This window comes from Podarcis liolepis (genome assembly GCF_965112155.1).
Source record: "Podarcis liolepis genome assembly, chromosome: 12".
NCBI lineage: Eukaryota > Metazoa > Chordata > Lepidosauria > Squamata > Lacertidae > Podarcis > Podarcis liolepis.
Window position 1 is genome coordinate 55,709,068 of NC_139563.1, and position 17,966 is coordinate 55,727,033.

The window sequence follows — 17,966 nt, forward strand, 5'->3', positions numbered from 1 at the left end:
ATTCATTTTTTCTAGTGGTCCCACTTCTTTGCAATCTCCATGTTTGGAAATGTGACCCCTGTTTTAATACCTGCCTCTCCTGATGCTGTTGAAGACACAGGAATTCTTTTTGTAAACCGCTTTGATGTTTATGAAATATGGTCATGTGCTTATACCTTATGTGCTGTAAATTGCAGTTGTGCCTAAGTTTGTTAAATTTCTAAGATGCTTTGAATTTGCTCTTCTAAACCCAGTTAACTTTGAAATATCCTGTTTTTGTAGTTGCATTTTTTGTTTTTCTGCAAATCTGGGAACTGCCACTGAAAAGCAACATATAAATGGAAATAAATTATAAGCCTATGCTGTCAAAGGAATTTGGATTTGTCCTGAAGTCTATAGCATGGAGTCCTAATTGTACAGTAAATTATAAAACTAAGTTCACCAAGCCAGTAAGTTAGAAGAGGTGGTTGAAAACACACAAAATTGAACTCTGATGAGAAATTACATCACTTTATTCATCTTCTTGACAGTATTCCCGCAGCTGCACTAGATCTCTTTGATTACATGCTTGCTTTGGATCCCAGCAAGCGCTGCACAGCTGAACAGGCACTTCAGTGTGAATTTCTGAGAGATGTGGACCCTTCAAAGATGCCTCCACCAGAGTAAGTACCCCTCTCTAGAGTTCATTTGCTACAGAAACAAGACTTTAATACTTCATTCAGTTCTACTAGCAGGTGTCCTGTGATGCACGTTTTCAGTTTTTCTGCAACTGGGTGTGTGTGTATAAAATACATTATGAGCATACTGTTGGAATGATGCTTCTAAACTTCATAAAACTTCCAGCATTTAATGGCTCTACAAGTAAGGAGGGTAGCTTTGGTATACAGTTGACCCACAACTTACCGGCATCTAATTTGTGCAAGTTTACTTGTTAGCACTCTTGGCCGATCAAAATAAAACAAAAGTGTGTGTATCGGGGTGTGTGTGGGGGGGAATAGTGGCAATCTCACCTGCCATTGTACACACTTTGGGCAAGCTTTTGGAGGTGCAGGGAGAGTATGCTTTGACTATATGTCATTTTGGCCTTCGGCACTGTCCCTAGAACATAACTCCCGTATAAGTTGAGACTGCAATACCTCTGCCCATGCAAACCGTGACTCTGTGTTCATCACCTGAGGCCCCTCTTCTTGTGCTGCCTCCAGGTGAGGTCTGGAGGGTGGCAACACGAGAATGGGCCTTTTCTGTAGTGGCTCCCTGTTTGTGGAATGCTACCCCCAGGGAGGTGAATAATTTCCTCTTCAATCAGGCCTTCTGCTAATTAATATTCTACAGACTTATAAATGTCTCTGTGGGAAAGGAGAGTTATTGGTTTGCTGTTTTACTTGATTAAATCCTGTGTTTTATTCTACGGGGGGTGAGACAGACCCTATGACTTCCTTTGAACAAGCAGGTTCATTCTTGAAGCCAAGGTTTGTTCTTGGCTTAGTCCTTGTAGAAATAAACTATAAGTGTTTGTTTGTATGTAACACAAAGCCTGTTGCTTTGTGGTTTGTTTCTCAGTTTCCGTTAAGGTAGCGTGAAGAGAGCTTGATTGGAGCAGTTGACATGAGTATGCTTCATATGTACAAGACTATGGCTTTCTGTTGCATGTGAATGGGGCCAGTGTGCTTCTTCTGCACACATGATGGAGAAAAGAACAAACTTGAAAAGATAATGTACAGGCACCCCCCCCCCCTTTTGTTAACTTAAAAGAATTTTGGCTACATCTAATGTATGAGGAACATGACCAAAAACATTTGCCTACATGAGAAAGGTCAGCTGAGCTTGGCACCAAGATACCTCACATAGCTATTGAGTGGTGGAATTCATACCTCGTATCTTATTGCTGCAAAGCTCCTTAACAGCAAGTATTATCCTGTGTTGAACAGTTTTATTCCTGGTTTTTGTTAAGAAATGAAGGAGACTGCAAAGCAGTGCCACAAGTTGGATGTTTTTGTTTCAGGTATGAGGTCTTACTGACTCATCACTAAATCTCAGATGTTATGATCCTTTTTTTTTTTTTTTACAGCCTTCCTTTATGGCAGGATTGCCATGAGCTATGGAGTAAGAAGCGCAGAAGGCAAAAGCAGATGGGCATGACCGATGATGCAACTAAAATTCCAAGGAAGGATTTGTCCTTGGGAATGGATGACAGCAGAGCCAACACACCCCAAGGCCTGCAGACCTCTTCTCAACTGAAAATGCAAGGCAGTTCTAACATAGCACTTGGTCAGTAATTTCTTATTGTTTCAATTCATGTACAGTTTCCCAAACAAATCTGCAGGGCAATGAAATTTAACTTGGGGTTTTGTAACAGTTTTTCTACAGGCAACCTGTGTACGTGCAGTCACATTCAGCTTGGTATATTTCTGTTGTAAGACAAATGTGGGTATGTCCCATTGACTTCATGTGAACATGTTGCAGGAACTTACACCTTTGTAAAGAAGCGACTTGTCACCAGATACCTTTAATGTGTCTGCATCTAATGCAGGGGTCGGCAAGGTTTACCTCGCCCGGGCTGGTTCACTCCTGCGGAGATCGCTCTGTGGGCCGGATCGCGTCGGCACAGATGCGATTTCCGGCACCGCAGAAGCCAGTCCCCGCTCCACGCTGTGCGGGGTTTAGCACGGGGGCTTGCCAAGCGGGCAGCTTGGTTCAGGGGTGGCTCGTGGGCCGTTTAAATGACCCTCATGGGCTGCAGGTTGCTGATCCCTGAACTAATGTCTTAGCTTCATTATCAGATTTGCCCAGTCAGCCTTGAAAATAATCAAGAGGAAAGGAAGATTGTTTGCTTTACCTTTTATTGTTGCAGCCCATAAAGGAGAACAATAACTGACATATTTTTGGGCCAGACACAGAGAGCTGATCCCTTAGGAATTTATTGTCCCTCTTCTTTGCCACTGGAGTATTTATCTATTGCATTTATATACTGCCTTTTTCTTCCAAGGAGCTCAAGATGGCGTACATGGTTCTCATTTCTTCCTCACAACAACCCTGTGAGGTACCTTAGCCTAAGAGATGCTGACTGGCCCAAGGGAGCTTCATGGCTGAGTAGGGTTTCGGACCCTGGTCTCACAGGTCATGGTCCAACACTAACCATTACTCCACGCAGGCTCAGAGTGTAGATCATGCTGAATATGCATATTATCTTCTAGCAGAGAAGAGGGCTTACACAAAATGGCGGTTGGCTCTGCATAGTCACCTGGTGGCAACAAGTAATTTTTTTAGCTTCTATCTTGAGAATGTGTTTGTGTGTGCCCATTCAACCACCCACCATAGCCTTTCTGGGCTATTCCATGATTTCTTGCCCTCATGTCCATTATGTTCAGTGACAGGTAGACGCAGCAAGCTGAACAAGAGGTAAGGTCATTAAGGATAGGGAAGTGTGGTTTTGCAACCAGACAACTAGGAATGTTTAGGAAATGGTGAGAGAAAACCATTCAAGCATGTTTTCCTTTGTATGTCAAAATTTATTTTCAGATTATGTGGTCATTTTGCTGAGATAGTACCTTTTCCCAAGTGTAATGTACAAATTCATTTAATTTTTCTTGTTGAAAAACCCATCTGTGCTGGTGAATGCAAATATACACCTGATTTATGAGCTTCAGGTATAAGAGGAAGAGAGTGAAAACTTAGAACAATTACTGTTCTGTGAGTTTGGATATAAAAGGAAAACAGAAACTTTCATTCTCTCCCTCTCTAGAGTGTGTGGGATGCTCATTGTGATATTCTAAGCCAAGGTTTAGGTAAACATCTGAACAGCCATTGTCAATTAATTTTGCTTTGGTCCTTACCTATGGTCATATTAAACACCTGTTTTTGTTTTGTTTTCAGTGAAAGGAGGCAGTGGACAGCCACTAAATCAAAATGAAGTGGCCATTCTCCTAAACCTGTTTCAGTCTAAATCCAGTATTAACATGGCACAATTTGCTCAAGTGCTGAATATTAAGGTGAATCCTGAGACTGAGCAACAGCTGAATAAAATAAACCTTCCAGCTGGCATTTTGGAAGCAGGAGAAAAACAGACTGAGCAGGAGCAGCAACAGCAGCAGCAGCAGCAGCCGCCACAGCAGCAGCAGCCGCCGCCGCCGCCACAGCAGCAGCTCCCACTGCCTCTCTCACCAGACCAGGAGCCTTTAAAACAAACTGCAGCCTCTTTGCCTCCTGCGCAGCCAGCTCAACTGACCCAAGCAAAGGTTGACACTGAGGTCACTCAAGCAGCTGTGCAGAGTGCGTTCACAGTTTTGCTATCTCAGCTACTAAAGACTCAGCAAGTGAAGCAAAAAGAAAACTTGTTAGAAGAAAAGGAGAATGGATCAGGAAATGAGATGCTACTACATCCCAGGCAACCTCCAGAACCAAGTACGCCTGCGTCTGGTGGCACCTGGGAAGATGCAGAATCGCCAGTATCCATTTATCCCCATCTTATCAAATCATTATATGCACATGCAGGTAGGAGAGAATGTCTTTACTTGTTATGTGTTTTTTCTGCTGCTACTCCTGTCAAAAGTGGGTAAATAGTACAGTATTCTATAATGAAAATGGTCTGACATAGGCCCTTGTAGTAGAAGCTCATTATTGCAGTATAACAGCATAAAATTGGGACCTGGCAATGTAACCTTTACAAACGGAGGCTGGAATCCAGGGAGTTGTACTTTTACAGAGGGGTTTTTTTCCCCCCTTTGCAATATGGCATAGGGGCTTATTCCATAAGCTTTTGACACCCTCCTCACTTTCAAAAATGGTTTGGCATGCAGCATGGGGGGCTGGGGCTCATTCGAGCAAAACACGTCCTGACAATCCTTTGGCCTGCAAAGATCTTTTGATACTAGCCTGGGTGTAGCTGGTTCTGTTCCAGCCAGTGTAGTCAAAATTCACTGCCACATGAATAGCAAGGTATACAAATATTGAGAGTATATTAAAGTAGAGCAAAGTCTTATAGTGATGTTTCATATTCACTCATTCGATGTGCTTATGGGACATGGGTGGCACAATCCGCATCATGGGGTGAGCTCCCGTTGCCCTGTCCCAGCTTCTGCCAGCCTAGCAGTTCGAAAATACACCAGTGCAAGTAGATAAATAGGTACTGCTGCAGCAGGAAGGTAAAGAGCATTTCCGTGTGCTCTGGCTTCCTTCACGGTGTTCCATTGCACCAGAAGCGGTTTAGTCATGCTGGCCACATAACCCAGAAAGCTGTCTGTGGACAAAGACCAGCTCCCTCGGCCTGAAGTGAGATGAGCACCACACCCCATAGTCACCTTTGACTAGACCTAACCAACCCTTTAACTTGCGTGGTATTCATTTTCTTGTTTGAGAAGGTCACTTACTTTGCTCCAGACAAAGTAATACTTTCTTTCCAATGTAATCAATGAGGCTTTAACTTAAGCCCCAGTGATTTTAATGTGACTACAGCATGACAGAATGCTCCAACCTCTGATTGACATGCTGTAGGAAATGTACCGTATTTTTCGCTCTGTAACACACACCTGACCATAACATGCATGTAGTTTTAAGAGGAGGAAAATCCGTAGGCATGCCACCCATAGGCATTCCCTCCATGACACGCACAGACATTTCCCCTTACTTTTTAGGAGGAAAAAAGTGAGTGTTATGGTGCAAAAAATACGGTCTTTCTGTGATCAAACTTAAGACATTCAACAACGTACTCTTGATTTGTTGTTTGATGAACCGATACGTGGTTACAGATCTCATTCTGAATTCTTTAAAAATCCATTTAGGACAAGAGGACTTGGTCAGGCAACCTGAGATGAGACCCCAGACGCCCGAGGAACGACCTCGCATCTTGCCCCCAGACCAGCGCCCCCCTGAGCCACCAGAACCACCACCTGTCACTGAGGAAGATCTTGATTATCGGACAGCGAACCAAAACCTGTCTTCACTTAGTAGCTCTTCAGGGATGGATCCTCATGCTGGAGTGAAAGCAGCTCTTCTACAGCTGCTTGCTCACCATCAGGCTCAAACAACGGAGGAACCAGCAACATCTAGTATGGATTTCCAATCAAGAGACTCTTTTGTAGCAGGTCCAGATTATAAGGATAGTTTTGGGTCATCTACATTCTCCTCTGCTCATTACAGCAGTAGTGATGGAATAGGAAGTGGATCATCTGGGACACTAGAAAGGGGAAACTTCATTGGAAATTCAGATGTTCAACCCTTGGAGACCTACAGTACTGCTTCATCTCACTCTAGTGGTGCCCCTCCACCTCCTGCCTTTTCAGAACCATTTCATAGCTCAGTAACTGGTTATGGAGACATTTACCTCAACACTGGTCCCATGCTATTTAGTGGTGATAAGGACCATAGATTTGAATATAGCCATGGTCCCATCACAGTTCTGGGTAACAGTGGTGACACATGCACAGGGTCTGAAAGTACTCATTCCTTGTCCTCAAAGACACAGAACTATAGCTATGGAAGTAATTTACAAGAACCCCCTGGCAGTGTTAGCCACATGCATGGACAAACGTGGACTTCTCCTGCCCAAGGACCTGGGTATTCACAAGGATACAGGGGACACATTAGCACATCCAGTGTCAGAGGACGAGGCAGAGGATTGCCATATTGAGCATCTGTTTCTTTCTTTTTCCCTCAGGCACATCGTTTTTACCTGGAAAGACTTTGTAGCTGTGATTTCAAAGCAGCAATCCAATAGACTTGAATAATGTTAATTCAACAGCTTTATTTTTATGTGGAAAAGGGTCTTGCATACAATAAGAAATTGCTTACAATTCATGCTGTTCTGAGAACCAGATAATTGATTGTACATCTTTGCAAATTCTAGCTATAAATTTTATATTTTGGCAGTTAAGTCGATGCTAAATTTAGGGACATCAGCTTTTTATGGCACATTGTCAGATCTGAACTATGCACACACTTGTGCTTTTTTTTGTAAGTTTGGACCAACTTTTATGTAAAAATTTTACAACAATCAAAGCAGGGCACTGATTTATTTGGTATTTCTTTTTACAAAACTACCTTTTAGTCAAAAAGTCACTGTCAGTCTTTGCACTGCTTTCAGTGTTATCTGTGGAAGGAGTTCTTTGTGCTCATTTCAGACAATAAAACACAGTCTTTCTTGATATAACAGTTTTATACATATTTGGGCATCGATTTGATTTACTTTCAAAGTCATTCGTCCAGTAAAACATCCTGTCCATCTTCCCAGCGTTTGTATAAAAACTGTTTTACTTGAATGGTAAGTGCCTTAACAATGTAAGCTTAAGGTCTGAAGAACATTTCATTAAATTCAAAAGGCTGTTGGAAGGTACTTTGTAGTTTGATACAAATATTTAATATTTACACTACATTCAGAGTAAATTATGGACAAGGGGAATAGATGGCATTCTTTATGGGATTCTTACAAGCAGTTAGAAAAGTCAAATTAGAAAAACTTTCTCTTTCCCAAATTACAACTATCCCCTTAATGAATTAAGTGAAGAAAATTGAGAATGTATGGACAGTAATGAAGAAAGGTAGGTTTCCTTCCATTTTCTGTAAGAGCTCTTATTCTAATTCCTTTACCAAATAAAAGTTAGTGTCCTGTTTTATTCAAAATAGTCTTTTTATTAAAAAACCAACAGAATAGCATATTGTTATATTAAATTAACAATAACTAGTTTTGTGTTGGAAAACTGACACCTGCTTTTTTCCACATAATTTGCTGCAGAATGTAACCAAAGTTACATAACCAGCATTTAATGCAATGAAATTAATAGGCAGTTAAGACTTATGAAAACTGGGACTGTGCCAACCAATTCTGTATTAAACTATTCCACTAACTTGCTACTTGATTTGAATCTGTTTTGAAATTTCATCACATGTTCAGTCTAAAAGCAAAAGATGGTTCAAGGAAGTACCACTCTGGCTCCAAAGATGATGATTTCCAGCAATATAAAATTGTTCTGTGAGGATGAGACTCAGCCAGGAGACTGGCTAGGCTTTCTGTGTACTGAAATGTTTTTAAATGACCATATTGGAAAAACAGTTCCCAACTGATTATCCAGTTGATAAGTTAGTGCACATGTAGCTATTTTCTAAATATGTAATGTTTCTATGAACAAAATTACAAATGTAGTCTTGTCAGCTGTGACTTGAATCTTTTAGAAGCAAACCTAACATTGTCTGCTTCAAATTCTTGACTTAAGTGAATATTGCATTGTAGGGTGTCAAATTTGTTGGAACTCCCCTGTAAATATGACATTGGTCATCTGCAGTATCGTTTAGAGAATCCTGACTGAAAATAAAAGCAGCTAAACTGAAAGAAAATGCTTAAGCTTAACAGCTTGTGTTGACGCATTTCATATAGAAGATGCTGGGTTTGGAACACATCTTCCTCAATAAATCAGTTTAGTAAAGGCCTGCTCAAAAGTGAGTAAAAACAGCAATAGCGCTATGCTAAAACTTTTAATTAGTTAGTATCCTACCTCTTCCCACAGTTTCCATTCATGCACAATCTAGGAAAATAAAGATTGGTTCAGGTCCAGTTCTCTGGATTTCATTTTCTGATTGTAATTTCTGGCGCTGCATTGGAGCCCATTCCAAGTGGCTTCCTGCCTTGGACAATACTTTCCTTTGGGCATGTGGAAGAAAGAAGGGGCTCCAGTCTAGGCAGAACCCATGGCTTTTTAAGCTCCCTAGAACATGTTGTCCACCCCACTTAATGCTACAGAGCCAAAGGGGAATCTATATTGGCAGTTTCAAAACTTGGGTAATACTTAGACTTGTGGATGTTGCTGGACTACAACTTCCATCATCTGTAACCACAAGCCATAATGGCTTGAGGTAATGGGAATTGGAGTTCAACATTTGGAAGGCTATAGGTTCCCACACCCTGTTATAAATACATGTTTGAATCAAACTGTTCTGATGTTCCCAAAATCCTGCAAACATGGACAAAGGCCAGCCTCTCCAAGTCAAGGGTTCAACGGCTTCTTGATGTTGGCATGCTCTTTTGAATATTCTATAAATCTGATGGAATCTGCTTCACTAAGGAAACAAAATCTAGAGCAGGGTTTCCCAAACTTGGGTCTTCCAACTGTTGTCAGACTACAACTCCCATCATCCCTAGCTAGCAGGATCAGTGGGAATGTATTCCAAAAACAGTTGGAGACCCAAGTTTGGGAAACCCTGCTCTAGAGAGAGGTGCTTTGGGGATTCCAGTTCTGACATCAATATGTCTTCAGGAATAAGTCAAATATAATTTCATACAAGGGAAGCTTTATAGATTGACCTAAGAGGGTGGTAAACTACCTGGTCAACTGCCTTTTTCAGTGTTCTTCAATTTTCTAAACCTTAAGAGAAGATAAGTGAAATGGCACTCTGTAGCACACTTGCTAACAAAAGCAAGCGGCAAAGCCTTCAATACAAGGAAGCCATCTTTCTCTGTGCAGAAGATAAGTATTCAAGACATCCATTGGCACCTGGAAGGAAGCATTCCTCTGTGTAAGAAATTACTAGGGAGCATTTTTGATGTAATTTTGAGGACTGGTAGAATTCAGATTCTTCACTATTAAAAACTATAGCCTAAATATAAGAAGTACAGACTTGGGAAACACACGAATGACATACAAATGAGCTATGCTTAAGATTATATGTTCCACACTAGATTTTTATAAATTAGTAATAAGGCTTGACAGAAGTAATGTCACCCTGAAATTTATTACCTTTTACCTGCGTCTCAACCCAAGTTGAACAGGATGCAGTGCTTTTTTCCCCCTTTCCAAAGTTTCTTCTACATTCTTTGTTCCTTAATGACACTATGGGACCCTCCATCCTGCCTCCTTACTGCTAGGCTGAGAGGGATTACGCCTAGGAAAAATGTCTTTATTATTGCTGAATTACAGTTAAGGTTAAATATTTGGGGATAAATATTCCGTACAGAAACCTCTGCTTATGCCACCTCACCCCTTCTGGAGCTGGCAAAAGCTTGCTTTTAAGTAGAGACAGCACTGTGATTGGTGGAGATTGTATAAAGTTGCAGGGACTGCCCTTTGTCATCAGATTGGTGATAATCTTCCCTTCTCATCTGATCTGCATGGATTAGTTCAAGAAGGGGACCTGTGTGTCTGTGTGTGTGTAGTCACAGCAGTTGTTGTCATGCAGTCCCTCGAGGGCTGGCCAAAACTGAATGCAAGCCTCTGGGCAAAAAACATGGGTTGTTTACAACCCTTGACATAAACAGTAAACATGTTGAACATCTTCATAATGCACTTGCTTATAATTTAGCCTCCACACACCCTCAGTTTACCTTAGCCTTTCCACCCTAATTCTCTTCTAGTGGATGGTCGCTGGAGGATTCTCCTTCCTTGGAGGATTTTAAGCAGAGGTTGGATGGCCGTCTGCCGTGTGTGATCTAATTGAGATTTCTGCATTGCAGGGGGTTGGACTTCCAAATCTACATTTCTATGAGACGTTGAAAATGGGTTAGTTTAATAACCCAACAGTGTTTAAGGCATACCTTATTCAATACAGTGGTGCCTCGCAAGACGAAAAGAATCCGTTCCGTGAGTCTCTTCATCTTGCGGTTTTTTCGTCTTGCGAAGCAAGCCCATTAGCGGCTTAGCGCTATTAGTGGCTTAGCGGGCTTAGCGGATCAGCTGATTAGCAGCTTAGCGTATCAGCTGTTAAGCGGCTTAGGGGCTTAGGATCAGCTGTTAAGCGGCTTAGCGGATCAGCTGTTAAGCAGCTTAGCGGATCAGCTGTTAAGCGGCTTAGGATCAGCTGATAAGCGGCTTAGCGGCTTGAGAAAAGGGGGGGGGGAGGAAAAAAAACCCGCAGGAACTCGCAAGACATTTTCGTCTTGCAAAGCAAGCCCATAGGAAATTCGTTTTGCGAAGCACCTCCAAAACGGAAAACCCTTTCGTCTAGCGGGGCACCACTGTAGTGTGGTAGCTGCTAACCACACTGCCATATAGCACCTACTATTTGCATTAGTTATTTCCTGTAACTCAAACCATTAAACTCAATTGTAAATCATTTTTAATTGCTTCTCAAATGATACAGTTGCATTAAATTCAGTTTATTTAAGAATAATTTGGCTTAAAAGGAGAGATTACTCACATGAATTGGCTAAACAAGTAGAAGGGGGCTACAGGTTCATTGGAACACTTAAAATCCACCAGTAACATAGATGGCAGCTGTTCAAATGTTGCAGCTCCCATGTGATGAGCTACTTGTCAGCAATTTCCACAGCCTTATATTGCATATAAACACAAGCTTTAGTAGTTTAAGATTATATGTTCTGAATGCAGGTTCTTGGCACTGCTAATTGCTTACTCAAATTTCAGAAGGCTAATCTGGTTTCAATGACTAGCAAATGCACGTGACTCATGAGTAATCATACTGGGAAATGGGATGTGTTTATTGTGAAAAGACTTGTCCCAAAACAATGTAGAACTGATGCTTCAATTTCAACAGCATCTTTATTTAAAAAATCAAAATCAAATCCAATCCAATCCATACACTTTGGGAACATTTTGTATTATAGAAATCCAAAACAGTTGGTTATTTGATTTCTAAAAAGTACTAAACCTTAAACTGTGCTGATACACTTTTACATACATGCCCCCTGTAGCTTTTGAAGTTCACAATTTAGCCTGCTACACAGAGAAAGCTGCAGCATAGGCATTGGGCATTGTCCAACAGCTCTGTACGCAAACCTCTAAATCCTTTTTTAGAAGTAAATTTATTTGGGGGTAAGCTAAAAAAAAAAGTGTTGTCTGAATGCACCTCTAAATTATATGTATAACCAACTCATTGCTAGATTTCCTTTCCTTATTAAAATATTTAATTCCTCCATTAGATTTAAATTAGGAAAAATGTGAATGTTTATACTTTCCATTCCTGTTGGTATAGCAGCAGTAATATAAAATAAGTAGTCCAGAAGTTATAAGCACAGCTGGTGAATAAATCCACCATGAAGGCTACAGAAATAAAGTCATGAAAAGCTGCATTTTTTCTAACTGAAGCAAGTCCAGTTACTCAAGTGTCTACAAAGCCAAGTAGCACAAAATGTATTCTTGTGAGGTTTCAAAAAATAATCAGACTCAAGTTAGTTAAAGATTTTGCACTAACTTATTTCATTCTCTATTAATCTGCTTCTGAAATGTAGAGCAATAACCAAACTAGCAAAGCCCAGTCATCTTGTACTCCTAAATAAAAGTCCTACCAGAAGGTAACATTTGAAAAACTGACAGAAGCAGCGTATTTATCAGGTGCACAAAACTTACTTGCCCCTAGGTTTACCCAGTTCTACTTAGTGGCTTATTTAAATAAGGTAATTTTTGTATGCAGGTTCAACATGGATTTTTATAAAGTGGTCTTTTGTTACAAATTAGTAAAGTTTTGTTCCCAAATAGAATTTTTCAAATATGAAAATATACAGTGGTGCCCCGCAAGACGAGTGCCTCGCAAGATGAAAAACTCGCTAGACAAAAGAGTTTTTCAGTTTTTTGAGTCGTTCCGCAAGACGAATTTCCCTATGGGCTTGCTTCGCAAGATGAAACGTCTTGCGAGTTTGTTTCCTTTTTCTTAAAGCCGCTAAGCCGTTAATAGCCGCTAAGCCGTTAATAGCCGCTAAGCCGCTAATAGCCGTGCTTCGCAAGACGAAAAAACCGCAAGACGAAGAGACTCGCGAAACGGATTAATTTCGTCTTGCGAGGCACCACTGTATAGGTATAGATGACTTTCTGAACAGAAGAAGTTGCAAGATTTGCAATTCTAATGTTAAACAATTTTAGCATATATTGTATAATAGATTCTATAACCTGCATGTATTTACAGGCTGCAAGAAATTTCAGTAGCATTACTCTAGTATGACTTAACAAAAAGCAGTAAGCATTTGTGAGTTTTACAAAACATTTACTTTATTTTAAAACTTTGCTCTAAAAATGTTCAAACCTAAAATATACCACTTTCTCGGGGTAATATTGTATAATATGGCATGGAAGAGATGAATATAAGAAACTTGACACAGACTGATTTGCTGGTGACTAAAGAATACTTTGCTCTCCATAGGCAGATGTCCCACTTCCATATGGTCAGTTCAAATAAAAGCATTTTCTAAGTTCTTTATTACTTGCCATCTTACGTATGAAGGTTGGCCCAGTTTTCTCACAGTTGTTTTTTCACTTGCAGAAATGTTAACTGAAATACCTCCCCTTTTTGCCAGTGTATGTGGTTTGATCACTGCTGTACTGCTGGTTAACATCCATAACGGATACGGGCTCTAGGCCAGCCCAGGGGTCTTCAAGCATTGAAGGTTTGTAATAGTTTTCCACATCATCATTAGACACTCTTTTCTCTCTACCGTGTGGTGTTCCCAATGGGGTAGATGTCCTGGGTGATCCCTTTGAGAGAAAAGCCATGAGGAAAAGGAGTAAACAGTCTAATTAGATGCCGAGCTTTCAGAAGGTGTTCAAGACCTGCTAAATGCTGTAAGTTATTGTTTTTCTTTTAAAACAAGTTTATTTTGTATAGATTAATCACTAGCTGTCCATGTAAACAGATGTTTTAAAGTGCTGTGGTCATTTGTATTTTGTTTGTCTTAGAACATAATATAGTGTAAATTCTGTGACTACAGAAGGTGCAAATAGTAGGTCTGTATTAAAGCAAGTACAGAAGGTTATAAACAGCTGCATCTTTTAATGTTCAAAACAAATTGGCTGGTACTCAAGGGCTTTCAGTGTCGTGGCATTTCTCAGATTTCCATTTCCAGGTGCCGCTTGTGACAATCTCATATTGCTTCAAGGGTACCCTGATTCCGATGGAGGCACAAGAGGCTGAAGTGGGAGGGAAGCCTGATAAATCCCTGTGTGTGGTGTAAGCTTTGTGAACAGTCTGTTGGATACAATTTATGGGAATGACAGGAAGCAGCCAACTGGGCTTTGAATGCAGCATTTGTGTAATTCAGGTTTGGAAAGACCCAGGCATATGCTCTCTCAGGTGCAGGAGCTTCCTGCAGCCAATCAGAAACCATGCTTAGGTTTTGGAAGTCGAATGGACTACCCGAACTGATTTTGACTTCCAAGGTACGACTGTATTATACAATACAAGTTAGATACATTCCAGGTAGAAAGCTCACAACATAAGTATCCATTTTAGATTCTATGAACCACAGCTACAGGGAGTGGATTATGTTCTATATAAATCAGTGGAATATAGCTGTTATAGTCTCAGAAACTACGTTTCCCATTTTAAACTAGGAGCACTTAATTTTCAAACAACAAACTTTCACCAGTTCATCAATTTTCTTCCCAGTCTTGCTAAATTAACAGTGTCTTAATTTGGCTGGTTTGGAAAACAAGCACGTGTTATAATCCAATTATAGCAGCTCCTACTTATGAGTTCATTTTTGTTTTGTTAATTATTACTAAGCACCACTGGTTAGGTTTGATTTCAAACCTATTTAGTATTTCTTAAAGTTTAGAACTTGCATTTATCAGTTGGTCTAATAAAATGATTTTTCTTACTTGGCTCTTTGCTAATTGGTGTAAAGAGCCACCACTTGCCTCCAAGACTTTTGTGGCAACTTGGGCCTGCAATGGCCAGTGACACATATTTTTCAGGAAATCTTTAACTGGAAAACTTTCTGTTTGTTTCAGAAAACTTTCTGATGTTTCAGCACAGGAGTGCGGTTGGAACTCAAACTCCCAGGAATGATAGGAGCTGTACTCCACATCTGAAGGGCCATGCAATAGCCACCAAGAGAGGGATCAAATTCAACACATTTATTTGACTTGCATTTATAAAACAATGCAAAACTTTGAAATTGACCAGCTTGTCAGATATTGTACTACATTCAATTTCTCCTCTCTAGTAACCAGGCTGCAGATGATTTGTCACCAATCTGCAAAACCGTCTCCCTTGGAGGTGGCGGACTCTCCTTCCTTGGAGGTATTTAGGAAGAGGTTTGGTGAGTTCCATCGGTCATGGATGCTTCAGATGAGATTTTCCGGCATGGCAGGGGGTTGGACTAGATGACCTTGGCAGGGCCAGATTCAGGTTTGATGAGGCCCGCAGCTACTAAAGGTAATGGGGCCCTTTATATGTCCCGCTGTCCTTTGTCAACAACAAATTGTTGCTGCTTTTTGTGCTGAACATACAGTGGACCCTCCAGATACGAACCGAATTCCTTCCGGGGGTCTGTGCACACCCCAAAAAACTAGAGGTGCTGCTTCCGTGAACGTTTGCTGGGTTTGTAACCTGAAAGTAATGAAACCAGAGCGGTACAAAACTGGAGGGTCCACTGTTTCAGGTCCGAATGTATGGACCTAAAGCCATTTGTGCATAACAAAGTAAGTACCGTATTTTTTGCACCATAACACTCACTTTTTTCCTCCTAGAAAGTAGGGGGAAATGACCGTGCGTGTTATGGAGCGAATGCCTGCGGGTAGCGGAGGGGATCTGCTGCAGTCGTGAGCAGAGGATCCATGGTTCCCCTTCCTTCCCTCCTCCGTGGTTACAAAGCATGGATCCACATGGATCCTCAGGATTTTTGCATTGGGCTACTCCAAACTCACCATCAGATTACATGTCTGTGGCCACAGCATGAACCACAAAAATCATATATCCACTATTTCGTTTAGAATATTTTTTTTCTTGTTTTCCTCCTCTAAAAACTATGTGCGTGTTATGGTCTGGTGCGTGTTATAGAGCGAAAAATACGGTATTTTATCAAAGCAATTGCCGAACTGAAATAGAATTAGGAAGAAGTATATTAATAGTGAATTGGGGGGGGGCAAGAGAGTGGGACCCTATATAGCTTATTTAGCTTATACGTAAATGGGGACCCCTTTCCACAGTTCTATTATTCCAATGGCAGAGTTGGAAAGGGGTCCCGAGGGTCATCCAGTCCACCCCCCCCCTCGCAGCCATGGGATGGGACCCGGCTGCTTCCCTACCTGGCTGAATCTCCGGAAGCCCCCGGAGTGCTGCTGCTTGAAAGGCGGCGGCTGCTGGTGCTGCTGCTGGAAGGCTCCTCCTCCTCCTCCTCGGGGGGACCTGCCGCCCCCGCCGTAGGGAGCGTAGGGGCCGCCGGCGGGGCTGGCGCTGCGGGGCCTGCGCGGCGAGGGCCCCCCGAAGTCGTAGGGCCGCGCGCGGTGGCCGTAGGGGGGCGTGTGCCGGGGGCTCCCGTAGCCCTGAGGGGAGCCCGCGAAGGGGGGGCCGCCGCCGCCTCCTCCTCTGTCCGGGTGGGGGCCGCGGAAGCCGCCGGAGCAGGGGGGCCGGTACATGGCGGCGGACGACCCGCGGGAGACCTTCCGGGGGGCGGGGCTCCCGCGAAGCGGCCGCAGGAAGGTCCGCCGCCGCCAGCCCCGCCCGCAACCGCGCCCCGCGCCCAACGTTCCGCCAGAAACATGGTTCCGGCTCCCGCATCTGGCCCCATTTGCCAACATGCGGCTTAGCTCGGTACAGAGGCAGTGCCTGGTTTACGTATAAGCTTAGGGCCCCACTCTTTTGGCCCCCCCCCAAAAAAATTAAAGGGGCTAAAATGGATGTACATTTCCAAAATATAAGATAAAAAACAAAATAAACCCTACAACAGTTTTGTTTTTTTTTAATGAAATTTTTATTGGTTTTTCAACATTTATAAAAACACATAGAAAACAATACAAACAAACAAACAAACAAACAAACACATAAACACAAGTATAATTTCAAATCTTTTCTTTTCATAAACCTTACTTCACCGACCTCCCCATACCTCCCCTTTCTGCATCCCTATTTCCAAATTCATTTCAGCAAATCCTCCCCCTTACATTAATCTAATTTTCCCTTGTTCTTTTCTTTTACTTGATCTTTTACAGCCCCTTTTTTATATAACCTCAACATTTTAACCTCAACATTTTAACACTCGTTAATTTTACAATATTTCTTGAGATAAATTTTAAATTTCTTCCAATCTTCTTCCGCCGTCTCTTTCCCTTGGTCTCGGATTCTGCCAGTCATTTCAGCCAGTCCCATGTACTCTATCACCTTCATCTGCCATTCTTCCAGAGTGGGTAAATCCTGTGTCTTCCAATACTTTGCGATGAGAATTCTTGCTGCTGCAGTAGCATACATGAAGAAAGTCCTATCTTTCTTTAACACCAATTGGCCGACCATGCCCAAGAGAAAGGCCTCTGGTTTCTCTTCAGATCATATAAATCTTTACTATATATGATTTATATCAGTGTTTCCCAACCGGTGTTCCGCGGCACACTAGTGTGCCGTGAGACACCGGCTGGTGTGCCGTGGGAGGGAGGCGGGCGAGTCGGGCGGCGAGAGGCGGGGCGGCGGCGGCGAGCACACGCGGGGCGGCGAGCGAGCGAGCTCCCACATCCCATCGCCGCTCGCTTCGGCCGGCCTACTGGAGGAAGGCGCGAAAACCCGGCGGGCTTTTGGGTGGGCGCCAAGCAAGAAAGGCGGGAAGGCTCTGGTCCCTCCCCTCCCGGCGGGGCTCCCGCACGCACCTTTCTGCGCCGCCGCGTCCCGCCTGAGCAGCAACAGGAGGAGGAGGAGGGAGGCCAGCGCCGGCCGGGTCCCCCGGGGGAGCGGGCGCTCCGGGCTGCTCACCATACCCCGCGTCTCGGGCGCAGCAGCCGGCAGTCCGAATGCATCCCGAGCCGCGCTGCTCTCGCCTTGCCTCCTTCTTCGCGCCTCCTCCCGGCTCGCGCGCCGTCCCTGCGCGGATCCGTCCAGCCTCCGGCCGCCGTCGCCGCCCCCTCCTCTTCCTCTCCTTCCCCCACCCACCAACCCGCACGGCGCGCTCCCACCGCCCCCGATGGGCGCAACCACTTCCGGGTCCGCTGCAGCCGCCCCTTCCCCGCCTCCGGCAGCCGAAAGTCCCCCAGCGGAGCCCGTCTGGCCGCTCCCCCCGCTCCCTGCCCACCTCCCGGTGTTGAGGCGCCCTCTTTCGTTGCTTCGCGGGGAGGGAAAAAACTTTGACTTTT

General features: G+C 43.1%; 3 protein-coding genes and 1 long non-coding RNA gene across 9 annotated transcripts in view; 3 read left to right on the plus strand and 1 right to left on the minus strand.

The window, feature by feature from the left end:
* CDK13 (cyclin dependent kinase 13) overlaps positions 1-8,304 on the plus strand; it is a 36,020-nt gene extending 27,716 nt beyond the window's left edge. For both annotated transcript variants that reach the window (XM_083468757.1, XM_083468756.1), the window contains 4 exons: positions 510-641; positions 2,048-2,247; positions 3,853-4,470; positions 5,757-8,304. In XM_083468757.1, coding sequence (XP_083324883.1) covers positions 510-641; positions 2,048-2,247; positions 3,853-4,470; positions 5,757-6,604 — 1,798 coding nt within the window. In that variant the 3' untranslated portion in view covers positions 6,605-8,304. The remainder of the gene's footprint in view (positions 1-509; positions 642-2,047; positions 2,248-3,852; positions 4,471-5,756) is intronic.
* A 2,598-nt stretch (positions 8,305-10,902) lies between these two features.
* LOC310690202 lies at positions 10,903-13,209 on the plus strand. The gene is made up of 2 exons (XR_014517973.1): positions 10,903-12,420; positions 12,712-13,209. It is a non-coding gene; the product is annotated as an uncharacterized lncRNA (long non-coding RNA).
* On the minus strand, positions 12,877-16,268 carry MPLKIP (M-phase specific PLK1 interacting protein; the record flags this gene model as incomplete). Its single annotated transcript, XM_083468908.1, has 2 exons — positions 12,877-13,385; positions 15,939-16,268. The coding sequence occupies 2 exons, from the start codon at positions 16,266-16,268 to the stop codon at positions 13,179-13,181; spliced, it is 537 nt and encodes a 178-aa protein (XP_083325034.1). The 3' UTR covers positions 12,877-13,178.
* Positions 13,392-17,966, plus strand: part of SUGCT (succinyl-CoA:glutarate-CoA transferase) — a 294,353-nt gene continuing 289,778 nt past the window's right edge. For 4 of the 5 annotated variants that reach the window (XM_083468830.1, XM_083468832.1, XM_083468837.1 and 1 more), the window contains exon 1: positions 13,392-14,950. In XM_083468830.1, the coding sequence (XP_083324956.1) occupies positions 14,791-14,950 (160 nt within the window). In that variant the 5' untranslated portion in view covers positions 13,392-14,790. Of the gene's footprint in view, positions 15,067-17,966 lie in introns of all 5 variants that reach the window. The other variant, XM_083468835.1, reaches the window with a different exon arrangement.